This window comes from Gracilinanus agilis, chromosome 2 (genome assembly GCF_016433145.1).
Source record: "Gracilinanus agilis isolate LMUSP501 chromosome 2, AgileGrace, whole genome shotgun sequence".
Classification (NCBI taxonomy): Eukaryota; Metazoa; Chordata; class Mammalia; order Didelphimorphia; family Didelphidae; genus Gracilinanus; species Gracilinanus agilis.
In genome coordinates this window covers 644,669,306-644,692,970 of record NC_058131.1, presented here as the reverse complement: position 1 = coordinate 644,692,970, position 23,665 = coordinate 644,669,306, and the positions used below count along the sequence as shown (strand labels likewise).

The 23,665-nt window shown below is 34.9% G+C and overlaps 1 protein-coding gene across 2 annotated transcripts in view; it reads right to left on the bottom strand.

The window, feature by feature from the left end:
* Positions 1-487: 487 nt before the first annotated feature.
* TBC1D12 (TBC1 domain family member 12) overlaps positions 488-23,665 on the bottom strand; it is a 132,506-nt gene continuing 109,328 nt past the window's right edge. For both annotated transcript variants that reach the window (XM_044665700.1, XM_044665699.1), the window contains 4 exons: positions 16,101-16,229; positions 15,706-15,815; positions 7,354-7,612; positions 488-2,478 (listed from right to left, as the gene is read on the bottom strand). In XM_044665700.1, coding sequence (XP_044521635.1) covers positions 2,410-2,478; positions 7,354-7,612; positions 15,706-15,815; positions 16,101-16,229 — 567 coding nt within the window. In that variant the 3' untranslated portion in view covers positions 488-2,409. The remainder of the gene's footprint in view (positions 2,479-7,353; positions 7,613-15,705; positions 15,816-16,100; positions 16,230-23,665) is intronic.

The following is a 23,665-nucleotide window of genomic DNA, read 5'->3' as shown; positions in this document are numbered from 1 at the left end:
TTGACCAACAGCAGATACACCAAGTGGATCAGAGCGATTTGTAACTTGCTCTCAAAGAGAGTGGCTATGAATTTAAGAAAATTTGGAATCAGAATACCTGCAAGGAGAAATGCAAGGTAATGGGAATAAGAAAATATCATGCCCTCAACTTCCTTAAAAGTTACTTTGCATAAGTATACAAGCAAAATAATATTTTATTAATCTTTACATTATTATGGATATAGTAAAACTTTCTACGTAAAAGAAAATTTTAATAAAGTGGCTATCTTACACATTAACAATATGAACTGTGTACAAATGGCTCATGGGCAAATACAGTATGCTACTGCAGCAGCCAGTACTGCTAGTCTTTTAGTACCACAGGCCTGGGGCAATTCTAAGCAAGAAAAATTTGGCAAAAAAAAAAAAAAATACTTTAGATATTCTTTTCCAGCTTCAGCTAATTAATGTAGATAACCCCAAAGTAATAAAGACTCATTTCAAGTAATTACTCTGTTTACAATTTTATTTACATAGGAATTATTAGTGGTCTTTAATGTATCCCTTGTATTTACATTTTTATATACAAGCTTATATTTGAAAGGTAAAGAAACTGTACAACAATAAAACAAAATTAGAAGAAATAACTTGGTTCCAAACTAAATAAATGAATACATAAAAATAAAATTTAACTTAGACATGTGGTATTCTCAATATGGTTAACTGCCAGGATTCAATGCTCCTCTACTCTCTACTAAACACTTTTCCGCCCATGAAACAAAACAAAGTAGATGCCTGGGCAGGAAGGAATGACTATAGTCACTTATTTCAGAAACTGGGGCGGCTTCTTATTGTGATATTACCCCTACCAAATTATTTCACAAAATGTTTCCTCCCCTAAAGCAACCTCCACTGCTTGGAGTAATTACTGAGAGGCCTTACCAAGTCACAGTGCTGGAATAATAAACAGGCACTCTCAGGTTCCATGTTCCTAAAGAGGCAGTCACCACATAGACTAGGAAGGATACCAGACCTGTTAGTTTGAAGACTACATATTAACAATATAAATAATGTACTTAAAGGTAGTTATAAACCAAACTGAAACATAAAAGCATTCTTTAAATAAGTAGCATGTTATGCAGATACTGCTCTTAACATTGAAATGATTCATTTTAGTTTCAAAATTAAAATGTTGTAGTGATAAATTTGATCTCAAGTCTACCAGTGATTAACATAATCAATACACAATAAATATCATCAAAGTTTGACTCATTAGAAAAAGTTAATGTTGAATTGTATTACTGCTATTTACTCATTTCCATTGATTAAAAAATTAGGGTTTTTTTTGTCAGCTAGAACACATTTTGCAAGTCACTGACTTGGCTATAAATTAAAATTTCAAATGTCAAATCTATATTTACAAAATTTCATTGTCTAACAGTGGAAGGATTTAAGTACAAAGAATGTCAAGTCTTTGCCAAGCACCATGCTACTTAAAACTGTCAGCATTATATACTAGGGTAGTTTCTTTACTGTGATTAAACAATCACTGTAAAACTTCACTTTAACATTTATGGATTGACTACCAAAGCCAAAACTTCTGCCCTCTAAAGTGCAAAGAAAAACTTTTCCTTCCACTATTTTTTCTCATTTTCATAGTGTTTTATGACCATGAATAAAATCATTTCTTAAACTAGAAATGGAAATAACATTCCTCTGTTGGTAACAATCTCTTGAGGAATATCCACATAATTTTCTTCAATAATGAACATACAATACTACAGAAAAAAAAAATACCTGAAACCAGTGAAGTATAATCTACCTCCAATATTTCCAGTTCCTGAGTTACACATATTTGTCCCAACTGATGGATGAAACTGAATGACATCAGTGACCCAAATAAGTTTAACTCAATGTTTCATATTCTTAGGCACATAGACAACAAAGAAATTTATTTGGTCCATAGTATTTTCAACTGGTTAAATCTGGAGGTAATATCTGTATTGAGGGGTTTGGTTCTGAAAGCAGTCTGGGGTTCATACTATTTAACATGCCCCTTTTTGACCTCCAAAAGTGCCTTTCTGGTAACTTTAAAAAGAAAATAATCATGCCTCAAAAACTTTTAAGTACCAACCAAGATTATTGAAAATTTTATTGCATTAAACTCTTTACCTCAAATTATGGAATATGAACTAGCCACTTTCAGTTTTTCTTTGTGAAAACTGTTTTCCCCACACAATACTTTAAAAAATAATACTGGCAACTGGATATCCATTTATCTACTTTTGCCACTGAGTGAAAATTCAACATTTGTCCATCTCTCTTGATTCTTCTGGATTTCTCCAATATTTTTCTCTAATGTTTTTCACATAGGAAAAAATGTTTTAATGCCTTGTTTTCTACATTTAATTACTCTTTTAATTGTGAAGATTAGCTTTTCAGTGCTGGACTATGGTTCTTGTCCCCTTCTTTAATATCCTTCATTACAGATGCAAACACCTGAAAATGATTTGAAATAAAGATTAACTCTCAAACATTCTCTCTAGGAATTCCTCTCTAGGAATGCATAATAAACTGATTTCCAACTGTATTTGGCTGCTAGCCATTAATTTAAAAACAGAAAAGAGCTCTCTTTAAGAACCATCAATCTTGTTCCCTCCCCCCCTCAAAACAAATCAAAACTTTATATCTCTTACATCCTTTTTTATTAGGTCACATTTTAGACAAATTTTACCAGATCCAAATGAAAGATTCTAATATTATGGTCATCACCTGGCAGAACAGAAGGAGTAAAGACATTGGGATCAAGTCACTTATCCTGTCTTACTCTCAGTTTCCTCATTTGTAAAACAGATATGATATCTGAGCACTAAAGCATTTGGTAAACCCTAATGTGGGATACAAAGATGAATTATTCTTCCTCTGAAGCTCCAAGATTCCATTTCTAAGGATGGCTAATCAAACTCTAACAGAAAGGAATTCACAGCAATGTACATGGTGTCTGATAAGTCTGTATTTACTGTCTGTTTACTATCTGCATTCCACCTTTCCTCAGCTGAATGTTGTGCTGGATAATAGTAAGAAAGGAAAGTCAAGAATCCTGCATGTAACACTTACTTACATGGACAAATCACCTAACCACCTTCGGTCTCACTTTCCTCATCTAAAAAATGGGAAAAATAACTCCTCAAAACAGGCTTGTGTGTGGGGGCAGCTGGGTAGCTCAGTGGATTGAGAGCCAGGCCTAGAGACGGGAGGTCCTAGGTTCAAATCCGGCCTCAGACACTTCCCAGCTGTGTGACCCTGGGCAAGTCACTTGACCCCCATTGCCTACCCTTACCACTCTTCCACCTATAAGTCAATACACAGAAGTTAAGGGTTTAAAAAAAATTTTTTTTTAAAAAAAAAACAGGCTTGTGTGAGAATACAGGTGCATAAAAAACATTTTGTAAACTTTAAAGCATCATATAAATGTCAATCAATTTGGGGGGAGCAAAATATAATGAAAAGCAAATATTTGGGTAAAGATAAAAAAAAAAAAACAGGAGTGACACTGTCATCAGGGCCTAGCCCAGATTGCTAGACAGAAGGGGAAACACTAGAACATATCACAAGCTTAGAAAAATGTCAGGAAAAAACTATGATAGTGGTCTTAAGATATTCAGAAATCTGCTGAAGTTCCATGACAAAAGCAGGGTCCCTATCTTAATAATAATTTCCTCTTTTGAAATGTAGAGGAAACTAAGGAAAAATTCTAAATCTGAATCTGATTGTCACAAACAGTTCATGGAGTAGAAATGAAAGTAACCTTGTACAAGGAAGAAGGTACCAACTATTCCATCTTAGTGTTTATAATAGAAGCAAGAGAAGTCTGACTTAATATAACATGTGTCCTATATTTTAGAAAAGCAGATTTCAAAAGGATCAAAGCAAGAATAGATAGAATCCCATGCACTGCCATTCTATAAGGAAAGTCAGCACAAAATGGATAGAAATCTCTTAAGAATGAAATTCTTAAGATACAAACAGAAATAATTCTAATGTGAAGGAAATATGGAAGTTTTCTACAAAAAATAAACTCATCAAACCAATGTAGATTTTTAAAAGAAATGTACAAAAGATTGAAGGACATGTAATGGAAAATGAAATCCATAATACATGTATAACTCAAATCAAATTGCTTACCATCTCTGGGAAAAGGGAGAGAAGGGAAGGAAGGAGGCAATTTGGGTTTTATAATTTTGGAAAATGAATAATGAAAATTGTTATCCCATGAAATTGGGAAAATAAAATATCTTAAAACAAAAAAAGGAAATGAATCCCAGAAGGTTCCCCTCATTTCTAACCCATGAACTGTTTGTGACAATCAGATCTAAAATAAGAGTTTCTTCTTGGTTCCTATACCATCTCGAAGATGAAATTATGAGTTTATATTTATGAAATATTCCTCTAAGAATAGTATCAGGAGTGCTAAAACTCAGTTTGAAACACAGTTGTCAAGAAAGCTAAGAACACCTCAAAGAATGCTTTATTTTAAGGAATACTAGAGAAAAAAATTAGGAAAAAAAAAAGGGAAATATAATCATTGAGCCACTATCAATAATCTCTAAAAAATGGAGGAATGCTAAGGAGAGAATTTTATATTTGAACTTCAAAGTAATAGGGAACCACCAGAGTTGAACAGAGGAATAACACAGTCAAACCTAAGCTTTAAGAAGTTCTATCTGACAACTGAATGGAGGATGTTTTGGTGTGGGGAGAAATTTGAAATAAGGGAACCAAAAAGGAACATATGACAATAATCCAGCCATGAGATAAGGGCTAGCAACATGGTAGAAACAGTGTCAAAGAAGCAAAGGGGGCATAAGTGAGAGATGTAATGGAGGTAGAAATGACATGATGGCAACTGATTGAATATGGTGGAGGTGATAAGAGGAGCAGTTAAGCACTCTACCCTCTTAAATAATTTCAACAGCTCCAGTAAGATCAATAATCATCTCTATACAGATGATTCTCTAATTTGTACATCCAACCCTATCTAGTCTTTCCTGATTTCCAAGACTATATAACTAACAGCCCATTGAACATCTCCAAATGGATATCCTGTAGATATCACAAACCCAACATGACTAAAGTAGAACTTATCACCTTTCCCTTAATCTACCCTTCAACCAAACTTCTCTGTTTTTACAAGTCAACCAAGTTCCACTACCTTGGTCTTCTGGGTGCCTTACTTGGCTGACAGATCTTATCAAGTCTACCTCTACAGCATTTCTATCCATGCCCTTTCACATTCAGCCACCCCTCTCATTCAGGCCCTCTTCACCTCTCAATGTCACCACATTAGCACTTCTATCTGCACTTAGGCACAGAAGTAGAGCAGGGAAGCAGTTAAATGGATAGGGTCAAGTCTGGAGATGGGAGATCCTAAGTTCAAATCTGGCTTCAGATACTTACTAGCTGTGGGACCCTGGGCAAGTCATGTAACCTCAATTGCCTAGCCCTTACTGATCTTCTTCCTTGGAGCCAATACTTAGTATTGATTCTAAAACAGAAGATAAGGGTTTACCAAAAAAAAGGACACAAAAAGCATCCATATCAGATTCCAAGTGACACAAAAAATTGGGGAAGATAGCTAACAAATGTCAGTTTAAAGATTCAGAAGGATTTTGACAGGCTAAAACAGTGGGTCAAATCTACTAGAATAAAATTCAAGAGGGACAAATCTAGCAATTTTAGTAAACTGAAAGCTCAGTATGAAAAAACTTAATGAAATTTTCTGAAACATGGAGAGGCATAACATATAACCAAGTGATAGTCCTATCATAGTCTGCTCTGGTCAGAATACATCTCGAATGTTATTTTCAGTTCTGGACACCACAATCTGGCACGGATATTGTTAAGCTAGAATCAGTCCAGAGAAGACCTTTAGTTGATAAAAGTTGTGTGTTAGGAAGTGGGGCAGGAGGAAAGGACAAGAGAGTTATCTAAGCATTTGAAGAGTGGTCACGTGGAAAAGATAGCATATTTATTCTGTTTATCCCTAGAAATAATGAGTAAAAATTTTAAAGAGGCAAATTTGGGCTTGATACAAGGAAAAATTTCTTAACAATCAGGGTGGCTTAAAAATGGAATGGGCTGTTTCAAGAGGAAGTTGAAGTCTGCAAGCAAAAGCTAAATAATCAGTTATTGGAAACATGGTAGAGGGGATTTCTATTTGGACAATAGTTGGATTAGACATACAAGCCAATCAATCAATAAGCATTAATTAAGTGCTTACTATGTGCAAAGTACTATACTAAACACAGGGGATTAAAAAAAGGCAAAAGGTAGTCCTGGCCCTTAAGGAGCTTCCAATCTAATGAGCAATATAACAAGCAAACAAATGGATACAGACAAGCTATATGATGGACAAATAAGAAAAAAAATCAACAAAGGGAAAGCATTAGGATTAAAGAGGGATTTGGAACTGTTCCCAGGAGAAGGAATTTTATTTAGAACTTAAAAGAAGCCAGGGAAGCCAGGAGGCAGAGATGAGAAAGGAAACCATTCAAGCAATGAGAGAGAGCCAAAGAAAATGTCTGGAGTTGAGACAGAGCTGTCCAAGGCCCCTTCTCAATAAAATACTATATATCAAATGGAGATACTCTTAGCTTCTTGAAGGGTATATAAATAGCAGAACACGTCAAGTCTTACCAAACCAGAAAGGTCTCAAGCACAAAACTTGACTATCTTTGTAATATAATGACCACCTAGTAGGTTAGAGGGTCTCACTACCAGAAGATTGGTCTTTGAGAGGTGGAAGGAATGGAAACTCACAAAATGTGGAAGTTGGTAATAAGAATTGAAGGGAGTAGTCACCCAAATGAAATGAGAGATCTTTTGAAGTCCTACATATTTGGCAACTGATATTAACATATATATTTATTGTTGCATTTCTTCCACTGTTATCTTTTATTATTTAATATTCTATGTGTACAGATTCTCTCCCTAATTAGATTATATACTCCTAAGGGGAGGAATTGGAATATTTTTTCTCTTATTCCTGTGATTTACAGAATAGGGTTATACACAAAGTATTCTAAAAAATATACTATGGATGTGCAATTTTTATATTTTACATGAAATATGAAATAAGAAGAGCTATTCCCCTAGTAACTATATGAATGTTGTTAGTTACAATTTGTTTATATTCATAAAATGTAAGAAAAATTTTTAGGATTCAAGAGTAAAAGAAAGCTTATTTCATTCTACTGCATTTACAAAAGATCATAAAGTAAATTATTCTCAAATACATAAAAATGACTGCAACCCTCAATTGTCAACATCAAATGACTGATTTAATATCTCTTTTCAGTTTGGAAGAAAATTTACCTGTGTCCATTTTTTGGTGCTATTTTGCATCTGAATAGCTGCTATACAACTGAAAAGCTTTTCTGACGTGATGTCCTCTGGAAGTTTGGTTAAAAACTGTGCTATATGAATAAAGTCCATTTGCAGAAGTATATCTTCATATAATCGAAGGATTCCTAATCCTGTTCTAAATAAAAATTCTTCTCCATCTCTACAAAAGACGTCCCAAACTCGACAGGCCAGATCAAGTGGAAGTGACTTGCTATACAGCGTGAAGATCCTAGATTGGCAGAAAAAAAAATTAACTTGCTATTAAATTAAAGCTTATAAAATCTCTTCAGAGATTTCTCTTTCATTGACAGACAGTCTCTAGTACAATCACTTGTGGGGAGACAATCAATTCAAACTTTTAAGATGTCCCTCTTAGTATAGCAATCTAGCCCAAAAACATACATCTCATGAACCAAAAACAAATTCTATCTTAATTCTAAAACCATATTCCATGTTGCTTACCACTTTTTAATGAAAACATTTCTTGAAATAGTTTATTGTGAAATAAATCTGTAATTTTAAAATTAGTTTTGTAGAAAGAAAAATTAAGTGATATCAATCTAAGAACATGCATGCATATTTAATATAAACTTGTACATGATGTTTCTGAATTATACACAATATACATAAACTAATGCACAGAGCTAATATTAAGGCATCTATTATTATGCCCTAAGACAACTCAATACACCCACATATACATACTCCATTCAACTCTGTCCATATATACACATATACACACCCAAAACAAGACTAGTACACATATACGCTCCCCAAAGCTGATAGCATATTATAGGTAGTAGTAAAACACACTTTAAATGGTAATTTTTTTCAATTAAATTTTATTTTATTTTCAAACAAAGTTCAGTCTTCTAGTCCTTCCATTCCCCTTCTTCCCAATCTGAAGAATGAAATCTGTTGAAAGCAGGTATAGTCAAAGAAAGTAAATATATCATTGGTCATGTCTAAAAATATTATGTCTCAATCTGTGCTTTGAGTCCATCACTTTTCTGTCAGGAGGTGGACAGTATGGAATTGGGATTGATCATTGTGTTGATCAGAGTTCCCAAATTTTCTTTTTCTTTTTTTTTAAATAATCAGAGAAGATACTTTCTCTTCTTCCCCCCCCCCCCCACTTCAAACCCAATCCCCTGCATGGGAACATGAAAAAAAAAATTCATTACATACATGTTTAGTCAAATAAGATAAATTTTCACATTGGCTATATTCTAAAAAATATGTGTCTCATTCTGCTTTCTGTGTTCACCTCTCTATTAGGAGGTGGCAGCATGATTCCTCATTAGTCCTCTGGAATCCTGGTTGGCTATTACACTGAAAAATGGAATTCAGCACAATAGTATTTCATTGCATTCATATGCCATAATTTGTTCTTCCATTCCTGAATTTATGGGTACTCCCTCAGAATCCCATCTTTGTCACCTCAAAAAAAGCTATAAGTATTTTCATAAATCCTTGGAATTTGTTTTGCTTAGATTTAACCCTTCTTTTAATCTATCCTCCATTCTTTCCATATCCCTGTTGAGTGAAAGTTATTTTCTGTACCCAACTCTATATCTATATTCTTCCCTCTTTTGCCAGTTCATATGAGAGTGAAGTTCAAGTGTCAGCTGCACTCATCACCCCCTGCTGATTTTGTATAGCTATTTGTGAACTCTTCATGCTATAATTTTCTTTAGCCTGTCTTTACCATCCCTCGCAATGTATTCCTCTTCCTTTTTCTTTCCATTCTTTTCTTAAGATCATCATTTCACATTAGAAACATTCCCAGGTCTTATCCAATTGGACTCCCTGTATGAACTAATGATGATAGGGTTCAAAGACAATAATATCTCCCTGTATTGAATGTAGGCAGTTTATACTTGTTTAGTCCTTTAAAATTGTTCTGTCATGTTTACCTTTTTATTGTGTTCTTCATTCCTATGTTCATTTCTTTCTGGCTGATGGCAGTATTTTTTCTTTTGAGTTGTAAGCTCTGGATTTTAGCTATGATGTTCCTACAAGTATTCATTGTGGGATTTCTTTTAAGGAGCTAACTGATGGTTTTTTTCTACTTCTATTTTGCCATCTGGTTTTAAGAGATTTGGACAGTTTCTTTTAAGATTTCTTGATATATAATATCTAGCCTCTTTTTTTTGGTCATGGTGCTTAATCCAATGATTCTTAAATTCTTTGTTTCTGATCTCTCTTTAAGATCAGTTGTTTTTATTATGAAATACTTTATGTTTTCTTCTAATTTTTCAGTCTTTTGACTTTGTTTTAATATTTATGCTTCATGGAGTTATTAGCTTCTATTTGGTCCATTCAAGTTTTCAGTGAGTTTGTTACATGGGCAAGATTTTGTACCTCATGCGAAGCTATTCATTCTCTTTCCAATTCTTGCTTTCACAGCTCTCATTTCTTTACAATTTTTTTCCTCAAGCAATTTCATTCCATTTATAAAGACATTTTTTAACTCATTTAAAATTTCTTCCTTCTATTTCAGAAATTCTAGTTAAATTTATGCCCAAGCTGTTTTTTTCTCCAAGGCAATTCCTGTGATGTTTTAGAATCAATCTCTTTTCTCTTTATGTCTTATGTCACCAAAATATTCATTATGTTGTATTTCTTTTTAGGTATGCTCATTCTTCCAGGGAATGACTCTGCAGCACTTCTAGAGGTAAGGTAAAGTCTAGCCTCACTGCTTACTTTCTTGGAGTATTGAATGTTGTGTTATTTCAGGATGTCAGAGATAGGATGGAGACCTACAAGCTTTTAGTTCTCCCAAAAAGGTCTGATTTAGAGTTAAGTCTAATTGCCATTCCCCTAGTCTGAGTTTTGCAATTTCCTGATTAGCATGTGGATCTGAGAAAGAGCTGGCTGCTTTTGGACTCTGCACATTAGCTAGTTGGAAAATTCTGTTATCTTGGAGCAAAACTGTAGAATTCCCTTTCACATGGGATTGCCACCCGATTATTCTTCTGCAAGTGGATCTAGAGCAGTGATTCCCAAAGTGGGCGCTACCACCTCCTGGTGGGTGCTGCAGTGATCCAGGGGAGCTGCGATGGCCACAGGTGCATTTATCTTTCCTATTGTTATTAAAATTTTTTAAAATGAATTTCCAGGGGGCTAAGTAATATTTTTTTTCTGGAAAGGGGGCAGTAGGCCAAAAAAGTTTGGGAACCACTGATCTAGACCTTGGAAGTGAGACTCAATTTTGTTTCTGAGGTCTGAGCTACCCCCTTGCTGCTTTCTCTGTTATGCTGCTCAAGGATGCCACCTAGGACTTGACAGTAGGTAAAAAAGTTGGCAGCTATCCCCATGGCAGTCATTTGGGTCAGGGGTACCTCTGTGTGAGTCTGAGACCTTTTTTCTTATGCACAGCTTGTCCCTGATTACTAGAAGGCAGTGGGCTCCAGGACTCTTTCCCATCTACAGTGTCTGAAGATCTCCCTGTCCATTGTCTTGTGCCATACTGGTCTGGACAAAGGACTTGCTGTGACTTCTTCTGGAATTCAGAATCTAATCTATGTTATTTGTGAAGAGGAGCTCAAACATGTTGTTTCCCATCATTCAACTACCTTGGCTCTGCCTAGTTGGTAAGCATATTTAAAATATCTACAAATAGGCTTATTTTTCAGCAATAAAATATTTTTTCTTTAGTCCTTACTTAATACCTTCTCACTCCTGCACCAAAGGATGCAAGGATTTATGGTAAACATGTACAAATTAAAACCTGAATGGTAGAATTTATACATCAGGTGACACTTCACTTAAGACATGTGTAATATTTTTTTAAAGAATCAGAAATATCCTTAGTGATATCACCTTCAGTTATTATCTCCTATATCTAAAACCTAATAATAATAAAAAACAACTTTTGGAAAAGTTAATAACATTTACTTTATTATCCCAAGGCTATTTTCATAGACATGTGACAAATTAAGAAAATAATACCAACCTCAAAGTGTTCACTGTGCAAAGTTATGTGTATGATTGTCAAAATAAGAAACATAAACAAGGTATATGTGTGGGTTTATAAACATACATGTACAAATACACATACACACATGTTTCTGCAATTAAAATGACCATTACGAATGAATTCATTTGCAGTACCCATTTTTTCCATGGTCATATATATACTTATCCACAGTCTTTTTCCTTAAGTGATCAAATGAAAAGCTATCAAATATATAAATGATATGTGTATTATCTTTATAACTTTCACGTACTATTCTTGAATTTTAATTTTAAAATGCTTACCATGAATTTTTATTTTCTGAGGTTTTCCAATCACTTCAATTAAAAAAAAAATAATAATAGATGGAGTTGTCCAGAGATGGACAAGTCCAGAGGAATACAGCCAGGTGGGAAATGAAGAGATGGCTGACCTGGGCTTCCTCCTTAAAAGAAGGTTCTGAAAGTTGAAGTCTCCACCCTCTAACCAGAGGGAGGGAGGATCTCCAGGGGCAGAGGGTACTGAAGAGGTGGGAGTTCTAGGATTATGTGGTCTTGCAGAACAATAAAGAGGTTCCTGGGGCATGACAGAGAAGTATAGGAGGTACAGTCAGGTAGGAAATGAAGTAAAAAAACAATATGGTATACTTGTTCTGTTTTTGTTGAATCACTGTGTATCAGATACATACATCAAATAAAGAAAGCACAATTTATCTATTTCCAGACTTTTCTAAAACAGTCTTTAAAATAACATTTTAAAAAAAATTGTTCATGTAAAATATGCCAATTCCATTTTCAATCCCTTTTCTGGGAAATCCATTTTATTTCAATGCTACACTTCTACAACTACTTGAAAGAGAGGAAAATAACTAATTTTTCAGAGAAGGAATTTTCCTCATGGGCTAAAGACTACAATTTTTATATTTTGGTGAAGTCAGATAAGCCAGCTTTATCAGTAAGAATTAATAAAGGATTAGTTCTTTTATTGGAGTTTCAAAGTGTTTTACCTGATCAACATCAAATTTCTTTTTTAGAGTCATGCAGCGATTTACATTTAAAGGAAAGACTATGAGCTATCTTTCTCTTTAACCAAAATTTCCTTTTGTCATTTGGTTTTATTTATACAAAGAATATGAAAATTATAAGAATACAGATAATAGTATATATTCTAACTGGTAAATAAATGAAGATCTTATATTTAAATTACCTAGAGATGTTTATAGATATTCTAAAAGTGTGATCTTTAACATGCTTCCCCCACTTCTATCACTCTGTCAATAAATGCTCATTGACTTGATTTGACCTTAGACACATAATGCTCTATAAATGTGTTCAAGTATGTCCTACAATTTAACTTTATTCTTTTCTCCTATATAACTGGGCTGTAGCCTAATCTGTGCCACCTGGATTGAATATCAAATCCTTAACTTTATCCCACCCAATAATCCTCAGGCCTTACCTGGAATAACTTTAAATGATAGAAAACAGAGATAACATATTAAAATTTAATGTGGTTGAATTATTTTAAACCTACATATGTTTAAGCTTATATATCTGTAGAGTTAAAACAACTAGATTTTTTTTCCTCTGCGTCTAATTTTATTTTTTCTGAATTACATGCAAGCAAAAATGTTTAACATTCATTTAAAAATTGTTAGTTCCAAATTCTTTCCTTCCCTCCCTTCTCCTTTCCCCACTTGAGAAGGCAGACAATTTTATATAGATCATACCGGTGCAGTCATGCAAAACATTTCCATTTTAGCCATACTGCAAGAAAAAAACACAGACCAAGAAAAACAATAATAAAGTTTAAAAAAGTATGCTTTAATTTGCATTCAGATTCCCTCAGTTCTCCCTCTAGAGGTAGATAGATTTTTTTTTTCTGGAACTGTCTTGGATCATATTAATGAGAATAATTAAGTCATTCACAGTTGACCACTGTTACAGTATTTCTGTGTACAATGTTCTCCTGGTTCTGCTCACTTCACTTTGAATCAGGTCATTTAAGTCTTCTCAAGATTTTCTAAAAGGATCCTCCTGGTCATTCTTTTAGCATTATAGTATTCCACTTCAAGCATATACCACAACACGTTCAGTCATTCCCCAATTGATTTCCAATTCTTTGCCATCACAAAAAGAACTGCTACAAGTATTTTTGTATATATATGTCCTTTTCCTTTTTCTTTGACCTCTCCAGGATATAAACCTAGTACTGATTTTGCTGGGTTAAAGGATATGTATAGCTATATAACTTTTTGGGGATAGTTCCAAACTGTATTCCAAAATGGTTGGCTCAGTTCACAACTCCAACAGTATATGTGTCCCAATTTTTCCATAATTCCATTTTCCTTTTCTGTCATCTTAGCTAGTCACTTTAATTTGCATTTTCTCTAATCAACAGCAATTTATAGCATTTTTATGTGACTATTGATAGCTTTGATTTCTTCATTTGAAAACTGCTTATCAATTAGGGAATGACTCATTCACATAAATTGCCTCAATTATCTATATATTTGACAAATGAGACCTTTATCAGAAAAACTTGCTATTAATTTTTTTTTAGTTTCCTGCTTTCTTTCTAATATTGGCTACATTGGTTTTATTTCTGTAAAAAATTTTAATTTAGTATAATAAAAATTAGCCATTTTACATCCCTACTGCTCTCTATTTATTATTTGGTCATAAATTCTTCCATAATCCATAAATGCATATACCCCTAATTTGCTTATTTTTTCCTCCCTAATTGCTTATGATATCATTCTGTATGACTAAATCATGTACCTCTCTCGACCTCATCTCAATAGACAATGTGAGATGTTAGGTCTATACCTAATTTCTACCAAACTACCTTCTAGTTTCCCCAGCAATTTTTGTCAAAGAGTGAGTTCCTGTCCCAAAACCTTGGATCTTTAGCTTTGTCAAACACTTTATTATTATGGTCATTTACTACTATGTACTGTGTATCTAATCTATTCCACTGATCTACCTCTCTATTTCTTAGCTAGTATCAGATTGCTTTGATGATAACCATTTTGTAATACAGTAGGGGCCCTGTATACATGGAAAATACATTCCAAGATCTTTCTTGAATGGCTAAAACTAGACATAAATGAACACCTGCTGATCCCATATATATGGTGCCCTCTTGCCCTGCTCCTGCCCTGTACCCTTGTTCATAAATGGTGGGAGGGAGGGAGTGAAAGTGGAAAAAGTAATGGTTGAAAAGTAAAAGCAGAAGAGCCCCCAAAACCCTTACCCTTCCTATCCCACCTACCAATGGATAACTAAACCAGGAAAAGGGAACTGCAGATAAAGGGATCCTACCATGTAGTTTGAGATCTGGTTATTGTTAAGTCACCTTTCTTTACCTTTTTTGCACTGGTTCCCTTTATATTCTTAATCTTTTGTTCTTTCAGATGAATTTTGGTATTATGTTTTATAGCTCTATGATCTTTTGATAAATTTCATTGGTTATATTGACTCATTTTATAATGTTGGCAACTAATATTTCTCCAGTTGTTTAGATATGACTTTTTCGGTATGAAAAGTATTTTGTAATTGTGTTTACATAGTTCCTGGGTTTGCACTGACAGGTAGACTAACAAATATTTTATACTGTCTGCAGTTATTTTAAATGGAATTTCTCTTTTTATCTCTTCCTGTTGGACATTGTTTTGCTGAAGTTTTATATGAGTTTATTTTATATTTATGCAACTTTGCTGAAGTTAATTATTTTGACTAGTTTTAGATAGTTAGTATCCTTTAAGTAAATATATCGTCACATCTATAAAAAGTACACTTTAGATATCTTAAATTCATTAAATCAATGCCATGACCCTCCCCTATAGAATACATTAATATTTCTTCCAGAAAGCTCTGTAGAGCTGTAGATTTGAAACTTTAAATTTTTACTTCTACCCTGACAGCCTACATATTCAATAGTTTCCTGCTCCTTGGTTACTTTAGCCATTCAGCTCCCTTGTTGACTTCTCTTTCTGCTACTATTGTTATTCTAGGCATATTTTTATTTAAAAAGTAAATTAATATATAGTAAAAAGATCATGGATTAAGATGGATTAGAACCCAGGTGGCTCTTCCTCCTTGATTCAATCAGAAGAACTGAAAGAACACTGAAAGAAGGGATGTTTTTAAGGAAAATATAGGCATTAATTCTACTTTGTCCAAAACAAATACCTGTGGATTCCTCTTTACATGGAGATCTCTAAAAATCTAACCCCTCAAAAGGAGAGACTAGTATATATATTCACATCAAATTCAGTTCTGTAAGACTAATCATATTTCCTCAAAATACTTTACAAAACTACATATTTTAACTTTAATTATAATTAATGATCTGTTACTTACCAATCTATCAAGTATATGTCAGGTGTAAGACTGTAAGACTTGAAGTGAAGAAACAGTTTGGAGAGATTTTCTTCAAAGAATACTTCAAACGTTGCAAAATATTTCAGCATCTGCAAATAAAAACATTCTATATTGATTTAATTTAAAAAACCAAGGGAAATTCTGATAATCATAGGAACTCCTTATCATTGAAGTTCAGAGACAGGAAATATTGCTTCATAATTGCTTATCTTAGCCTTCTTTCCAATCATGCATACTGCTACAATATAACTTAACATTTAGATTACAGATTATTCTAGCTTTCCTATACTTACTTATCATTGTAAAACATTTTTAACATTAAGAACATTCAAAGTCAAAATGAAAATTTTGATACCTATCTCAAATGTCCTTACCATACTATGATCTACTCGGAAAAAGGCCAACTGGCATGGCTTATTCAAGAGATTTGCAAAGGCAATGAAAGCATCCGCCTCTTCCAAGTTGAGAATGAGTACTGCAGCAATGAAGGACATCCCTTGGACCTTCAACAAGAAAAGGAGCTAATAAAATTTTGTATAGCAAAATAATCGGAGTAAGTCTAATATACAAGTAGAAAATTACCAAGTAGTTCTGTATTAAATAAGAGATTTTCCTCTAACAAAGGCAAATAGTGACTAAGAAATCACCATAATTTTATCTTTAATTCAAGTATAATATTTAAAAATTATTAAATTATACTTTTTTCCAAAGTTGCATAGAAGCATTATTCCAATCAGATATTTGAACCCTACAGCTTGTTAACTTTCACTCACCTAGCCTAATAGTTTCTTCTTTTCAAATTTCCAGTTATAACCTTACTACTGAATCATTTTTCCCTATCCAACTGGGATAAAGCTCAATTCTTCTCCTCACTTAAAACAAACCATCTTGCTAGTTAAGAAAACTAGGTAAAAGAGACCCTCATCTGGGTTCTAATCCATGTTGAATCAAAAAAAGAAGACATTTTTTGTATATTCCCTTTTTTCCCCAATCTTAACATTTAAAAACATTATTGTTTATTCACTCCTTTTCATAATTCCTCTAACAATTATCTCCTCTTCTTCAAACTCTCCCAATCTATTGCCTCCTACCTTTTTTTTTTTGTTTTTTGTTTTTGTTTTTGTTTTTGTTTTAAACCCTTAACTTCTGTGTATTGACTTTATAGGTGGAAGATTGGTAAGGGTAGGCAATGGGGGTCAAGTGACTTGCCCAGGGTCACACAGCTGGGAAGTGTCTTGAGGCCAGATTTGAACCTAGGACCTCCTGTCTCTAGGCCTGGCTCTCAATCCACTGAGCTACCCAGCTGCCCTTCCTCCTACCTTTTTAATTAGAAATGTCCTCAGGTCTTTCCCATCAAGAAAAAAACAAAACAAAACAAATAAATATAGAAACTTCCTTAATCTCATCAAACTAAAGTCCTCTTTTCCCTTCATATTCAATTCAAGAAAAAGCTATTTATGCCCACTGCCTTCACTTCACAAACTTTTAGAATTTGTCTTTCTAAGTCATCACTCAACTGAAACTATTCATCCCAAAGTTATCGACCATCTCTTAACAGCCAAATTTTACATTCATTCTCAATTTTTATCCTTCTTGAAGAAAACAAATACTTGATAATGTAGGCCATCTTTTCCTTCTTATTAATATAAGTTTTCTGAATACTGTTTTCTCTTCCCTCTCCCAACCTATTCGTCTAAAGTAATGGGAGAATTTGGGAAAGGTGATTAGATTAAAGGGGATTTGAAAGAGATGTTGTCAGGGACTTGCTAGGTAAATAATATGGGTTGCAGGTAAGATGTAATAGTGAGATTCAGGATGTAATATGAGGCTGAAGTCAGGGAGTATAACACTGAAGGTAACAAAGATCTTCAGGGAGAGGATGAATTAATCTAAACAGGCAAAAAGCAGCAGGGCTTATAGACTAGGACTTAAGACTAACTCATTATCTTCACCAAAAAACTCACCTCTTTCTAGAATTTCCCTATTTCTATAAAAGGTATTATCATCCTTCTAGTCACATAAGTTTGCAACCTTCAAATCAATTTCTCTCTTCCTGCACTTCCAAATTAGTCACCAAATTTTGTTAAATTATATCTCTACAACATCTCTTCCATCTATCCCCTTATAACCATCCACATGGTCCTATCTCTGGTTCCTTCAAGGTCCTCATCAGGTCCTGGATTAATCCAAAAGCCTTCTAATTGGGTTCCCCAGTCTGTCTCTCCCATCTCCAGACTATCCTCTAAGTAGCCACCAAATTGATTTATTCCTAAAAGATAGACAAAAGTGTCAGTGACTCCAAAAAACTCTAGGAGCTCCCCTAAATCTTAAAATCAAATATAAATTCTTTTCAGAAGGCATTTAAAGTCCATGAATTTATTTCAACCTCTCTTTCTAACTTTATTTATAAACTATTTCTCCACTATCACTACTACTTGACATCTGTGCATTTAAAATGAAATCTCTTATGGTCTCTCTATTATTATTTCATTGTTTATACTCGTTGGTTGCTGTATTTGTTGATCCTTCTTATACTTTTATTGTCTGGAGTATTTGAGAAGCAAATAATTTCCTCAGGTTTGGTTTCTTCCTAAGAATATTTTGAATGCCTCTCTTTATTATCATACATTTTTTTTCATTAATGTTTAGGCTTTGAATTTACAGCATAGGTCAGCTTGGATGGTATTTTGAGCTCCTTTGCTGTTTGGAATACATTATACCATTTTCCTACCCTCAGGAAACCTACATTTTATACATGGAAACACATTTACAGAAAGATGAAATATTTATCCTAAAAAGGATGGTGTTGATGATTGAACCCATTGCATGGCAGATCAAGAACCCCTATCTAAGAGTCTGTATAGATGTTAGCCATTTTACCTTCAGCCAACAGGCAACCTAGTTTCAATGCAATCAGTTTTGCCCTCTAGGCACTTATGTTTTGGGGTAGAGGCATACCACAGAGTTTCAAAGTCCATGACTACTGCTCCACCCATATAGTGGATGCCATTCTGCATGTATGATGACCTGTCGGTAAAAAGCACCAGGTCAGGATCATCAGTTGGAGTATTTCTCAAATCCTGCCTGGGTTGCTCTACCAATTTTACTACTTCCTCATATTCATGCAGCGGTTCCCCATTTGTTGGTAAGTCTGGTAGTAGTGTTGCTGGACTGAACACACAACACCTCCTTAGCTTTATGCTTTCATTAACCAAAAGAATTATTTCATACCTAGAAATTCTTTGGTCAGAAAATGCCCGAGTACAAAATCTTTTCATAAGTGCCTCAATTTGATGTGAATAAAACACTGTCAATGGACACTCTGGAACTAAATCAACTGACTTCTGCACTAACACTGTAGCTGCTGCTATCCCTCTTAAACAAAGAACTATGCCTGCAGCTATGGGATCTAGCTGACAACTATAATAACCTATAAGGACAAGTTTTGTCCCAGTGTTTGTGTTAGTAAAACAGAAGCTATCCCTTTACATTCACTGACAAATAGCTAGAATGGTTTTGAATAGTCTAGGATCCCAAGTGCTGGAGCAGAAAGAATTGCTTCTTTTAGTTTTGCAATGGCTTGCAGATGTTCTCATTTGAGTTTTAAGGATTCAGGTTCTAAGTTTCTAGTTAGATCAGTAAGACACTTGGTTATCTAAATGTACCCAGGGATCCATTGACAACAGAATCCCATTGTCCCAACAATTGCTCTGAGTTGCTTCTTAGTTTTAGGTATTGGATATTAGCTTTTGGATATTTCCAATTCTCTTCTGGGTATTACTTCTAAAACCACCTGATAGTATGAACCCTAAATACTCAACCCTTGGTAAATACCACTGTAGTTTTGCTTTGGAAATCTTATGTCCTCACTTATACAATTCACATAAAAGAATTTTGCTGTCCCTGAGACAAACTTTTACATTTGGGGATGGTATGAGAATATCATCTACAACATGCATTAGCTTGCTTTCCTTAAATTTGGTTGTTTTTAGGTCTTTATTAAGGAATTGGGAGAAGTGGTTTGAACTTTCAGAGAATTCTTGTGGCAAATGACACCCAAGAGTAACTGTTCCTCTCCCAAGTAAATGCAAAAATCTTCCTCAAATCCTCATGAATTAGGATTGAAAAGAAAGCTGAACATAAGTCCACCATAGTGAAATATCTAGCATGACTGGGAAATGAGGAGATAATATTTGCTGGGCTAGGTAAACAGAATGGCTTTTAATAGCATAATCATTCACAGCTTTTAAATCCTGAATGAATCTGTAGACTGTTTTTCCTTCTGCATCTGGTTTTGGCTTTTTAAATTGGAAGTATTGGAGTATTAAATTCAGAGTAACATGATACTATTACCACTTGTTGCAATAGGGATTCAATAATTGGTCTTATCCCTTCAACAGCCTCTTTACTTAGGGGATACTGTGGTATGCAACGAGGAGTTCCACCCTTTGTCTGTACCCTAACTGGTGTTGCTGATATATATAACCCCACATCTGAATTAGATGTTGCCCATAACCCTTAAGGAATATCATCAGATATTAGGTAAAATGTTCCTGTGTCTCCCTCTGCTTCTACTGAATCTAAGAACAGCACTGGAAAGGCTTTCAAAGATTCCTCTAGAAGATGAAGTGATATATCTCCAGATAGTGTACAATGGATGTTTGCTGTTAGTTTGCATGAGAGATCTCTACCCAGAAGTTTCATAGGGCAGGAAGGCATTAGCAAAAATATGTGTTCCACAGACAGGGGACTGAAAGAAACCTTTTTTGACTATAATTTTGCTATTCTCTGTGGTCTTCCAGTAGCTCCTATAACTTCCATTGACTTTATAGTTTTATAGTTATGAGGGGATGTTTATAAAACAGATTTGCATGCACCAGTGTCTACTAAGAAATCATAAATTTGTTCCCCAATTTTTAATGATATATGTGGCTCAGTGCTATTTGGTGGCGAGTGTCTCTATAATAGGTGCCAAGTGTGTCTCTATAATAGGTGCCAACACGCTTGAGTCTGGAAAACTGATCTGTAACCCCTGTTCATCACATCCCATCTCCTCATTATCTTCCACTTTGTTGCACTGCCAGGATTTTGTACTGTTGTTACTTTCCCAGAACTTAGTAATTTCTTCACAGCTTCCTTCAGCTTCTATTTCTGTTCCACTACTCATACTTGCTATTGCTACTTTTGAATCTATGTTTTCTTCTTCACAGTTTATTATTGCTTCATTGCTCTCACTAGCTTCTGTTGTTACTGTATCTATTTGTTCTTCTTCCTTACACCCTGTACTTATTTCGTTGTTGTTAGTTTGTATTGCATAACTTCTATTATGTTCCCCATTTGCCAATTCCTGTTGTCTTTTTGTTTCCATCACTGTGCTTCTCTGGGTACTCCTTCATAATGAACAGGCTCCCTTAGATATATCCCCTTTCTGGCAATTTGACCCTGCTACTTGTGAATACTTAGTTCTTTCTCATTCTTAACGTATCGCATTGTATGGAGATCAGGAGCTTTCTGTAATTGTTCCTGACTCTGGTAAGAATTAAACCTATTGTTGTTGTTGTACCCATGGAAGTTTTGCCTCCAGCCATTGTTATTGTTAAATCCTCTATTGCTCCTGTATGCCTATCCATAGAATTGTCCCCTGAATCAACACTATCTCATAAAATGATCTAATTTATTGTACAGGTAATATCTTGGAGGTTTATTTTTTTTTGTTGCGTAGGTGTAAAATCTGTCTAGGCTTGTAAGATCTAAGGGTAGCTATAGCTTTAAACTCTTTGATTTCACTTTCTCTTAACTTTTGGTTAGCCTTTTTTAAGTTGTTTCCTCAAATCTTCTATGAGGTCATTCTTTTCTTCTGCATGCTTATCTTTATCTGCCTGGAACACATAACATGCAGTTCTTCTAAGTTCTTCTAACCCCATGTTTTCACAGCTAGGACAATTGGTCCTGAAAAAGTTCCTGACTGCATTGCAGCTGTTCTTAAAAAAATTCTTAACCATTATAAAGGTTTCCTGCCACTTTAAAACTTTCAAACAGCTTTTGAGGGGGGGGGAAAACACAAAAAATTTGCTTGGTTACTTGAGTGACAGCTTAGGTGATAAAATGTGACCACCAATCACTGGCTCAGTGTTCTGTTGGGACTGCTCTCTGAGAATTCTGAGAGCCATCATCAACTGTCTGCTCAAAAGAATCTACTACACAGGCTTCAAACTGTCCAATAGGCCTGAAACTAATAATTAGGCCCAAATTGCAGTTTAACTCTGTGAAACCTTAGATTTTTAGGTTCTTCCCTTTCTGGTTCTGCCAAATGAAATATTTATCCTAAAAAGGGTGGTATTGATGATATTGAGATCCTGAGGTTGATTAGATTCCCCAGTTTCCCTCAGTGAAGAAAGCCTGAGAGCTCCTTCACTGGACCGGTGTGCTTTTCAATCTCCAGACAAGGTTGTAAAAAATAGGACAAGTATTTATTTGAAAATTCGGTATTATGAAGGGGAGGATGAAAGGAATAGGGGTTCCCCAATTCTAAGGTTCTCATTAGTTGCCCACCTTCTAAAACCCCCCACAGGGTATCTTCTGTGACTTGATGGTCCTTGAGGCCCTGACCTGTCTAGCTAACCTGACTCTATTTAATCCTCCCAGATTGTTTTTGTAGGATAAACAAGTCTGTTAGTATCTTCAGGGTGAACCCTTTATGGCCAAGTTCAACACTAGTTGGGCCAGGCCGGAGTTGGCTTCTGGCCGTCACCAATACAGGTTAGCTGGTCACAGATCTTCTGAGCAGTCGGGAACACTTTCAGCATGCTGGAACACTGATGAATTTAAAGTAAGAAAGGGTTTCTTCAGTCAGGAACAATAGAGGTTTGGTAACTTCAGCTTCAGGGGATAGAAAGCCAAAACCTCCTCAGTTCGGAGAGAGGAAGTTCAAGGCCAGGACAGCTCAAAAGACAGGAAGTCCAAGAGCCTCTAGTGACCAATGGTGTTCATTCTTTATCCCTTCTCTGCGTTCCAGAAGCCAGACTTCTTTGGTTCCTAGCATGTGGCTGATCTGTGCTTGCAAAACCTCCTTCTTACTTACTGTAACCCATTCTTCTTCTTCCCTCCTGACAAAGGTAAATAAAAGGTAATTTGTGGGGGGATTGGAAACACTAGAAGTTGAGAGTTGTAAGGTAGGTTAAGAAAAGTATCATGTAGAAAGTGGCAAGTGAGCTAAGATTAGAAGAAAGCAAGACATTCTAAGAGAGAAGGAAGAGGAAGGAAACATATTCCAGGGAGAGAAGACCATTGTGCATAATGTAATATGTGAGGAAATGTGAGGCCCCTTTGACTAGACCAGTGATGGGCAAACTTTTTAAAGAGGGGGCCAAAGGAAAGGAAATGCTCATCTGTCAGTCTGTTTCTAAGGCAACTCTTTTGAATTTTTATTGTATTGTATCCTACTCATTCTATTCATCAGATTAGTAATAATGTCACGCGGCCGGACAGAACATTTCAGGGGGCCCCATCTGGCCAGCGGGCCATAGTTTGCCCATCACTGGACTAGAATATAGAATGCATGAAGGGAAGTAATATATAAGTGTACAAAGACAGGTTATGAAATACTTTAAGTATTACCCATCACCACCCTCATCATCCCATCCACTGTTAATAGTCACATCCCTCCACCTCTTGTGATATAATTAATATCATTTTTCTTCTTTCTTCACATTTCTCTTAGTGCAGTCCTCTTTTTTACCCCTAGATCTTTTATTATATTATCCTAAACAGCTTACTACCACATCCTCTGTCTATGTATACTCTCTTCTAACTACTACGATAATGATAAAAATTTTTTTAAGAGTTACAGGTATCATCTTTCCATATAGGAATGTAAAGAATTTGACCTTATTGAAGTCTTTAAATTTTTTCTTTTTCTTATTTACCTTTTTATGATTCT